At 46.9% G+C, this 10,601-nt stretch overlaps 1 protein-coding gene across 1 annotated transcript; it reads right to left on the reverse strand.

Moving 5' to 3' along the window:
- Positions 1 to 1,123: 1,123 nt before the first annotated feature.
- On the reverse strand, positions 1,124 to 5,923 carry slc16a3a (solute carrier family 16 member 3a). The gene is made up of 6 exons (XM_069674186.1): positions 5,840 to 5,923; positions 5,204 to 5,465; positions 4,936 to 5,079; positions 3,802 to 4,415; positions 3,528 to 3,708; positions 1,124 to 2,922 (listed from the first exon to the last, which is right to left on the reverse strand). Exons 2-6 carry the CDS (start codon positions 5,424 to 5,426, stop codon positions 2,528 to 2,530), a joined length of 1,557 nt encoding a protein of 518 aa, XP_069530287.1. The 5' UTR covers positions 5,427 to 5,465; positions 5,840 to 5,923; the 3' UTR covers positions 1,124 to 2,527.
- Between the last annotated feature and the right edge of the window lie 4,678 nt (positions 5,924 to 10,601).

Here is a 10,601-nt window from a genome sequence, read left to right on the forward strand (position 1 = left end):
GGCTGATTTGACCAAGGAAACGCGAACCAGGGCTGGCTTGACCGCAGTGACGCAGACCTGTGTCCAGTCGTACCTGGTAGTGACGCTCTCCACCTCTGATCATGACCTCACAAATCTCCGCCCTTGTCACATGACAACAGAATGTCCTGTGATCTGTCTTCAAAGCATTCGCGGCTGATCCGTGAGGTCATTATGGCGTCATTATTCTCCCCAAACCGAGGTTATAAGTAGGAGCTGTGTGAGCCACCACAGTAACACAATGCCACGGAGCAGAGGTTGAGAGACCACTACCAGGTCTGCCTAGGGACGGTGCTTGCAGGCCTGGTAGCCTTCGTCCTGCCTGCGATCCACCAGCGGAGCACTTCTAGCGCTGTGGGATCCTGGAACACCAGAGGGGACCCGTCCTCGGACTGGCAGGATGAAAGAGCCTCTCTACTATCCTCTCCCCCCTGGGCGGCTGTGAACAGTGGCTCTCAATCGGAAGGTCGGGGGTTCGATACCCTGCCACTGTCACATGTCGAAGTGTCTCGACGTGTCCTTGAGCAAGACACTGATTGCCATTGCTCCAAACAAAGGCCGCTATGTCCGGAAATAGCAGGAGCTTTGCAAGCTGATGCTTTTACTGCTCCTGTAACATCGATAAATCACATGAACTGTATAAGGTGAATGTTTCAGTTTTGTTTGAACAGCCTGATTCATAATGCCCCAAGTGGTCCAAGAATGATTGTTGGAGGTTTTAGATCTGTTGAATTACAGCCCTTTAGCATGCTTTCAGGCAGGACCGACGATAAGGAGGGAAAAGGGGCAAAGCTTTCTGGGGCCCAGCCGCTAAGGGGGCCCATGGAGGCCAGCTATAACTCTGTTCATCCTTAATATAATGATAATAATGATGAGGTGCCTGCAGGAGTCCTACATGTCTGATGTCAATGATTTATGCTGCAGTGATTGTAATGGTTGTTACTGATTTTGTTAGGTCCTCTCTCTGTTGTGAAGATATCACGAAGCTGTCACTTCACACAAATCACACTCAGCAGTCACCATGGAGACGGATCACCCAGCTGTTGTGTTGTGTTTGGTGCCATTTCTCTGCAAATCCACCACCAATAACAGAGAGACTGTACCATTACATGTCAGAACAAAGTTTAGATTTTTATTCACCACAAACTCGATGAAGGCAGAAAGATATAACAGAGGATAATGTGCGTGACCGAAATAACACGTGACAGATTAATCAAATGTGCAAGGGTGTCTGTCTCTGTGATTGACTGGAGATCAGTCCAGGCGTGACCCCGCCTCTCGCCCAATCACAGCTGGGATAGGCTCCAGCCCCCCGTGACCCGAACAGGAGGAGCGGTGTGGATAATGGATGGATGCATTTCACATGGTCCCCCTTGAAAAAAGTCAAATCAAATAATAGCTAAACAAATGAAACTTCAGTGATCGATCATTTTCATCTTGTGGTGTCATTTCTATAAAACTGAGAAACAAGCCAACAGCCGTCTGTTTCACAGAAACACAAACAGACGACACAGAGCAAGAAGGAAACTCAAGTCAGTCTAAACCTTCTGTTTGTCCACAAAGTGAACCTGAGCTCTGCTACTCGACCTTTGACCTTCTACTGCTTCAACACAATAATGTGAATGATCATCTTTAAGGGGGGAAATAAAAATGTTCTGTTCACATAAGCTTGATATCAGCTCTAACACAAACTCTCTTGGTTTGTTCCCTCGGCCAGCAGAACTTGAGTTTGACACCTTCTCCTTAAACAAGCTGATGACGACCAGAACATAAGCGTGAGGAGATTTTGGCCCCAAAGTGGAAACAAATCTACCATTAGAGCAGCAACTATCTGCAACTGCAACACTGACGCTCAATGCACGTGGCAACCATTTAATACTGATACAACACACACCACGTCTACCTTTAACATCTAAGCCACCGTCACTGTGACAGCAGAGACGGACGCGAGGCAGTGAGGGGATCACAGGACTAACACGCTTTGTCACATCAAACAGAAACACAACGGAGCTGTTCTGACTTTATATCCGAGTTCCACCAGAACGAGTTCCCCTCAAACGTTATTTTGCACGGGAAACATGGCTGCAGCTGAGTTCTGATTGGTTCAACTAGACCTAACTCCGGCTTCAAACTGTTGTCGTATGAGAGACTATGGACAATGCTCGTATCATTTATTGCACTTGATATAGCTTCAAGCTAACTTCCATCTGTACCTCTGGTCTATTTATCGCATGGATGCTGATTCTCCTCAGAATGACCCCTGACCTTCATTTGCTGGTGGCTACTTCAAAATAAAGTGAACAAGGCAGTGCTGAGTTCTTCTAACACACTATAAGCCACATTTTAAACATCTAGTGATCAGATATTGCTGACATAACACTCGCTGTTTCATCTGGCAGCGACGCCATCAGCCTCCTGCAAACACGACATGAAAACCTGGAAAACTACCCGACACCGTTCTTCTGCAAAAAAAGGAATCATAATCTCGTCCAGCGTCGTCCGTCCCCGCTCACAGGCTCGTTTCAGGACTGGAGGCCGTGTGACCGTTCAGTTGAGGCTCTTTCAAGAACCGTTCCACTTCCTGTGAGTCCACCGTCACACTCTCTGGCCTCACTCCCTCTCCTTTCCCTTCCTCTGTCTCCTCCTCTTCCTTTAACGTCTCCTTCTCTCCCTCCTCTCTCGCTCCTTTCTCCTCCTCGTCAGTCATCTCTGCATGTTCGCTGCACACCTCCGTCTCGGCCTTGTCCTCCACTGTGCTTCTCTCGAGCTTGTCTGCTGGTGTCGCAGACTTCTTCCTGATAAACAGGAAGTTACAAACAGCCAGAACCACAGCTGACAGGACCACCTCGCTCCCGGCCAGCAGGAAGACGTACATGTAGTTCTTTGTGGCGTCGAGGAGGCGACCTGGTACAGAAGACAGGAAACAGGGAAGCAGAGTGTCATTATGTCTCGGAAAATTAACATCAACAGTTATCAGACCACAGTTATTGCGTGTTGGTGAACCTGCTGAGCTCTCACAGAGTTTCTTCCCCGGCCGGGTGGCGGGAAACGAGCGTGTTCTGTTTATTTAATGTTCACTGACTGCTCACAGCTTGAGTAACAGACTTCATGGAAAGTGTTATTCCATGTGCAGTAATGGGATATCTGTGCATCTATCTGGATGTACTGGCTCTCAGGTGCCTCCTCTCAGGTGTAGTTAAACTCAATCGGCAGCTTTAATACGTCGGCCGTTCAGGAGAGACATGCCAGGATCTAGACCTTATGACTTAAGGAAATGTTGATGAGATAAGAGAGGGTTGTTGTAATTTATAAATACTAATATTTTCAAATAACACCATAATGCATTCCCTCGCTAGCCTCTTTGCTAAATGACCAGCTGCCCTTTTGTGGTGTGCTGCAGGTCAGCTGACTGGAACGAGCAAACTACACGACAGACCAGGCAGCCAACAGAATCTAGGGGCTGCTTAAACCAGCCAATTAAAATCCAGCTGTGCAACTTCTTCACTGACCTGCCCCCGGCGGCCCCACCAGTACAGCGATGGCCTCCATGAGCAGGACCAGGCCGATAGCGCTGGAAAACTTCTCGGTACCAACAATCGTCATGAGAACCTCAAACTGCAGAGCACCGACCATCCCGTAGGAGACGCCGAAGAAGATGCAGAAGACCACCAGCGAGGCATAGTCGTTGGCCTGGGAGCAAAAAGGAAACGTGACGAAAGAAACATGTTTAGTTTTTAAATCGAAGCTTTTTCTTCTAGTTCATTCCAGAGTGAAGCTTCTCACCTGAGAGCCGACCAGGTCGGTGATTCCATTGAAGATCATAGCAAAGCTGAAGAGGTAGACGCACCGAGGCCGAACCCACTTCAGTCCGGCGATCACGCCACACGTCGGCCGAGCAAAAATATCAATGAAGCCCAGGATGGAGAGCAGCAGAGCTGATTTGGTGTCCTCGTTCCCCAGCTCCTTAGCGTAGCTCACGACAAACACCGGCGGCACAAACAGCCCGAGCACCATGATGGACGCCGCCACCGCGTAGATGACAAACCCGCAGTCTCTGAACACAGAGAAGTCCAGCAGTTTGGGCTTCTTCTTCTTCTCTGCCTCATCTGTTTCTTCTTCTTCATTCTGCTCCAGGTCCTTCGGAGTGAGCGTCTTCGGGGCCACCAGAGGTTTCATCAGGGCCCCGCACACACAACAGTTCAGCAGAAGACCACCCAGGATGAGGAAGCCCCCCCTCCAGCCGTACTGGTACTGGAGGACCTGACCCAGAGGAGAGAGGCAGCACAGAGCCACAGGACTTCCTGCTGCTGAGAGCCCGTTAGCCAGAGGACGCTTCTCACTGAAGTAGCGGTTCAGCATGATCAGAGACGGCTGGAAGTTCAGAGCCAAACCCAAACCTGCAGCGAAGGGAAGAAAGGTTTTATTTATTTATATAAAGAAATATTAAACTGTACAATAAATGATCTGTTGTTTGGGGATTGGTAAGTCCAACAAAGTAAGATATAAGTCAGTATAATCAGTTTATACACCCAGTCTCTGAACCAAGGACGATATAGCCTCTGAGGCTCTGCGAACATTTCCAGACATCCGATTACAGATATTCAGGCCCAGACCTCCTCTATGAAAGCTGCTTTCTTAAACATATCAATCCATCAAAGAATATTTATAATGAAAGTGTCAAACAACCGTCTGCTCAGCTGTGATGCTCTGCTGCGTGTGCTGCACAGTGCTGAGAGCATTGTAAACTGTGGAGTGGGAGCGCCCTCTGCTGGACAAACTATGTGATGACACCATTTTAAAATCACCCCGAGCATTGTTTTCAGCCGACATGTTCTGTACAAAAAGACTAAAGCTGCGAGTCTGAGCAGGAACCTAAAGTAACAATACTCTGTTGAATGATGGAGACCAGAATCTGACCTGTGATGACGCCTGTAGAGAGGTAGATGTGGATGATGCTGGTGGAGAAAGAAGCCAGGATCATTCCCAGAGAGGCGAAGAGGCCGCCGACCATCATCACCGGCCGACAGCCGAAGCGGTTCACCAGGATACTGCACAGAGGCCCTGCAGAAACACACAGTCAGGCTGTATGTGAGTGGCATGTTTGGTATAGTCAGATGTTGTGTTCGGACCTTCAGGGCCACCATACCATGCATTTTGCTCTGTGTACAGTACATCAGCAGCTTACCGGTGCCGTAGAGCATGGCGAGCAGGATGGAGGAGATCCAGGCCGTGTCGCTGTACCCGACCCCGAACTCCCTGATCAGCTCTTTGAAGAAGACGCTGACCGCTTTGGGGAAGGCGTACGAGAAGCCTGTGATGACAAAACAGCCGGCCAGCACCGCCCAGCCCCACCCTCCATCTGGGGCCTTCACCCCTCCGGCCCCTGTGTCCACCGCCACACCTCCCATGATGCTCTGGGGCTGTTTTAATGGAGGTAGGCAGAGAAGCTGGAGGAGAAATGAAAACGACAATAGAGATAGAGTGTCTCTTCAAGTGCATCTAATGCAGCATCCTTAATTACCATCAGCAATCAGACTGCTCCCAAAGTGAGCATGGTTACACCCCGCAGAGAGCAGAATTAGCTTTTTACTCTCATTTTCAAATTAACTGAATTATCATTTACTGGAATCGACAGAAACTCCATTAGAGCAGAGAAGAACCAGCGAATCGTGCTGTTTTTAAAGGAACAATGACTACATTAGAACATTTCCACATATGCCACGCCCGGTTGGAAAAAGACACTTGGTTAGGTTCACACGGACGTTTATCTGTGTGCAGGATGCAGAGAAGCGATCAGTGACAGAGGATGAGAGAGGCTCACTCAGGGTCTGACGTCTCCTCAGAAATCTTCACAGTCACATACGATGTGCGTCTGCGGTCCTGACGTCAAATGAGCCGATTGGACGAGCAGTGGAGAGTTTCAGGTTCCCTCAGATCGGACCAACAACAGCCGACAGGACCTGAAACACAGACACAACCAGGGAACAGTTCAAAGGTCAACATTTGTGTTTCTCTGTGATTTCTAAGTGTCCTTGATTTCAGACTGAGGTTCACATATGCAGCGTCTCATCAGCTGCAGCTGGCAGGCTAATAAAAGCTAACCTTTGCTCTGTGAGTTGACTATGAGACGTCGTTTTATTAAGAACTCTATAAAAAGCCTCAGAACCAATTTACCAAAGAACTAATTGATTGAAATTCAGTGTTATAGTTTATGGAAGCCTGAGCTAGCATGAGTTGACAACTTAGCATTTCCCAACCCCTCACTCTTTTCCAGCTCCCCCCTCTCACCCAAAGATGGTCACTTCTGGGTCCCAAAAAACCAAGATGGCGTCGGCCAATTGCGACATCTCTCCCGCCAACAAGATTCAGCTCAAGTGCAAGCAATCTTGGATCCCGTCGGTTACAGTCTGAGACGATACAGCCTCTGGGGACACCGGTAAACGTGCCGGCCGGTAAGCGATAATCGACTTCCCTCAAGACTTCCTTTTCCGCGTGCTGCATTGTTACAGAAAGAGAAACCGTTCTCACCGACGTCACACCCGAGTTGCGCTCTAGCCATTGTTAGAAATACCAGTTGATAACAACGCATTATGCGGTATTTTGCACGTACAAACACCATAACAACCTTTGCCGAAATGTCAACATCATGATGCAGATTTGTAAGAAGTAAAAATGTAAGCTTTGTCAGGTCTGTCCTCAAAAGGAGAAGAAAACTTTTAAAATGCTTGTTTGTTGAATGGAGGTCGGATCGATCTGATGCGTTCGAGGAAGTCCGGAAATCTGAATGCTGAACGGCTTTTGTGACACAGCGTCAAGGGAATTCATCTCAGGTTAAATTTTAGATCTAGAACAGATTGTTAGCTGTTAGCATGCAGATGTTTATAGAGATTAATAAGAAGATAAATCGTCGTCAGATCACGCTGACGGGAGCCGGGATGTCATTACGGCGAATTGCGTTCCGCCTGCTTTTGCTCTCCTCACTGTTTTTCCTGCAAAATTCAGTTTGATTTAAAATTAAAGACACCTCATAAACTGTGCTGCACAAATACAAATAAATTGACTGAAGGAAACAATTCTAGGACTGAAACTGTTCATATTCATCTGTAGAAGTTGAACTCGTACTGGTTGTGACATTTTCTCTCATCACCTCCAGTCACTTAGTATTTGGAGACAGCAGTAACCTGTTTCCCATCATGCTTTGTAACGGGCCCTCGTTGGCCCCTGTGATTTATAATTCCACTGTGTCTCTGTTTTACTATCACAGCAGCACATTAACACTGCAGCCAAGAACACGCCTGCACGCAGGGTCTGTGTATAAATGTATGCAGGTGTATAAATGATGCAAAGGATGGTGGTCAGGATCTTTTGTGAACATCTTAAAGTCCAGTAGTAATTTCTCTCTCTGCTTTTCTACAAATCAAAGCAGCAAAGATCCTCTGATTGTTCGGACAGTGAGAAAACGACCCGTTGCACCATCAGCTGATTTACAACCCGTTGAAGGGCTGGAGTAAAAATGCAGTCTGGGCTCGAGCCAAAAGGCAGTCTGCAGTCCAGTGTCTCCGGGAAACGTGATAATTTCAGGCCTCACGCTGACGTGACCGGCCTAAAAAAACCCACCGAGTGTTTGTGTGTCTCAGGGGAAATATACTGCATTATTACACAGTCATACTCAGCTCTGAACAATATCCTGACGTCATTGTTGTGACTGTAAATTCTGCTTTCATAACAAAAACGTCCTCTGAGTCTCCTTGGATCTTTAAGTCACACTCTGTGCCAAAAATCAAACTGACTGATGTTTTTCTTAAACATCCAGGTACACCTTGATTTCATTAGAGCAGACAGTCGTGACACAACGTCCTCAAACGTCCTCCAACTCAGTGTTGTCAAATTTTCACAGCTGAATTTTAAACAGTAAGCTGGAAATATTGAGACACACTGCATCAATAATATCCCAGAATGCACCATGAGTTATTTCAACCTGCAGTTCCTCTGGTGTCCACTTGAGGCTGTCTCCAGCAGTGAGTCAGTCCCCATAGAGCCCCATGTTAAACTTTACAGCAGAAATAAACATGTTTACAGCCTGGTACAAAAAACAGTTTGGGTCTCTATAGCTCATTTCTCTCTTCATGACAACTGTACGGGGAGACTCTTTATACAGCTCACCTGTTTACATTACATTATATTAAGGCTTAAAGGGATGCAGCATTGGGGGCGTGGCCTCTTTGAGTGACAGCTGGGAGCTGCTAGCTGTCTGCTAGGTGTCCCCTCAGCTAACTCAGTCACTGAACGTAACCTCTGGGCCGTGTTTGTGCTGCTGGAGATTTGTTCATGTAAACATCAGACAGATAATCTGTGTTTCTGTGCGACAGCCACGATGGCTACATGCAGTATTTCTACAGTCTGGAGTCATTACGTAAGATTTCTCATTGTTTACAGCTGCTTCATCGACCATCCGCATTAGTGACCCAGTAAACAAATGAACTGTATAACGGTATAAATATGTTTTATGTTAGGCAACTTATCATAGCCGACTATATGAGGCGGGCTCTGACCTCCAGCTGTTAGTCAGTCATAGGACAAACAAAAGCACACATCAGGTACATCTTGTATCAGCTGCAGGACATTCATGACCGCTGCAGTGTGTGTAATTTAAAGGGGTTGATCATAGTGAGGAATCATCCCAAACCAGCAGCCCCCCTCCGCTCTGTGGACCATTACAGCTTCTCAGAGTTTCAGTGTTTTTGCCTGCTGTTCTGAATGTTTTGGTTCTGGCGTGATAAACCTCGTCTCCATTACAAACGCTGCTGGACCCACTACACTTTAATTAGCCCCTTACATTTTATTTTATTATTTTTGTATTTCTTTGAGATGTTTAAAGACCCCACAGGTAGGTCTGTACCCCACAGGTAGGTCTGTATTAGCAGGCAAACACATAAGAAACAAGGTTATCTTAAAGTATGATTTAGCAATTCGCCAGTTGAGTCATTATTCACCTGAATAAACTAATTAAGAATTAAAAAATAGTTCCATAGCTCAAACCCCTTAAAAGAAAATGTTTTTCACTATTTTTTCTCGGCATAATTATAATTGTTGAGTAATCTTTCTCAAAGTAAAAGCTTTAAACACTTAAACAGCCACTCCTGACATGTTCCAGGTGTGACACATAACATCCCAGCAGGCGGTTTACATCATGCAGAGCCTCTTCTAACCTGTTCTGTCTGGTTACCTGGAGTCCCCCCCGTCACGACGTTGACGGCAGGCTGATTTCATCGTGCGAAAAAACAACAAATCACGCGATGTGACATCAGGGGGTCCCCGAGGTGAAAGCGAGGCTATAAATAATAATGTGTCACTGTGGCGTGACAGACGCTCTCCCGCTTCACTCACTTCAGTCCCGCGTGACTTCCACCTGTATTTAAAGGGAAGGTTTGATTTTATCAGCAGTGATGTCAGCGGCCCAAAATGCACGCGCCGACAAACTGTTGAGTGTCTTACCGGTGATGCTGCTGAGCTCCGTCCCTCCTCCTGCCTCCTGCCTCAGCACCGGAGCGCGTTTCTCCCCGCACGTCTGCCTGCAGACCAGCAGCGGGGCAGAGAGGAGCGGTGAGGCTGCAGGGTCCTAATGCCCCAGTGTCACTGTCCTCAGTCAGCTGGGTGGACTGAAGCCAGTGTTAGAGTACGTTAAACCTGCATTCTTTCTAATGTCCAGCAGGGGGCGACTCCACGGGCTGAAAAAGAAGTCTATAAGAAAATGCTCCTCCTTCTTTAGTTCAGTTCAGTTTATGGTCTCAGTCTCTAGTTTCAAGTCTTCTTCAACGCAGCGTGATGCTCATTTAGTCACTGATGCTCCCATTTAGAGTCACACACACCAGGAAGCAGGTGAGGGTTTAGGGCGGGGCTACGTGTGATTGACGCTTCCACAGCTACATTTAAAACCAGGAAAATATGAATCGAATGTGTCTTCTCTCTCGCCAGGTGAAAAAAAGGTGCGCTCACAAACCAATGGCTGACTTAACAGTGTCTATGAGCAGTTCTTATACACAGTCTATGACTGAACTACACATGTGTTAGCTGTAGACACTAGAAACAGTTGACGCCAAATCCACCTGAACTTAAGTATTTTTGTAGGATATTAAGGATGAGGACGATAAAGAAGGGTCTGACCACTACCACGTTAACCTGAACATAATCTCGAAGCTGTTCAATTGTTTGGTACATTTTGTTTAAAGCCTGTTTACCCTAAGGCAAAAAAATAAACACAATTAATATCACTATGAACGTTATTTAAGGATGCAACTTGCCAATTAGGCGAGCTCTCGTGTTAGCTGATGACTTGCCGTTCGCTCACCCTTCGCTCCTCACCAGCTCCAAGTTTTATCAAGGGTTCATCAAACATCTGCCTGCTGTGTCTGAACACAAGGTTGATCAGAGCGCTGAAAAAGAACCGACAGATGCTAAAGTGCTCCGTTCAGCTGAAGGGAAGTGGAACATTGTTACAGGGAACATTCTCCATGTTTTATAAGGATGTCCAATCAGATGTACGTTTTTTTTTTTACACCATGTACCTGATCAGATACAGAGAT

Source organism: Semicossyphus pulcher, unplaced genomic scaffold (assembly GCF_022749685.1).
Source record: "Semicossyphus pulcher isolate SPU_LCO1_2020_fin unplaced genomic scaffold, fSemPul1.0.p SCAF_23, whole genome shotgun sequence".
Classification (NCBI taxonomy): Eukaryota; Metazoa; Chordata; class Actinopteri; order Labriformes; family Labridae; genus Semicossyphus; species Semicossyphus pulcher.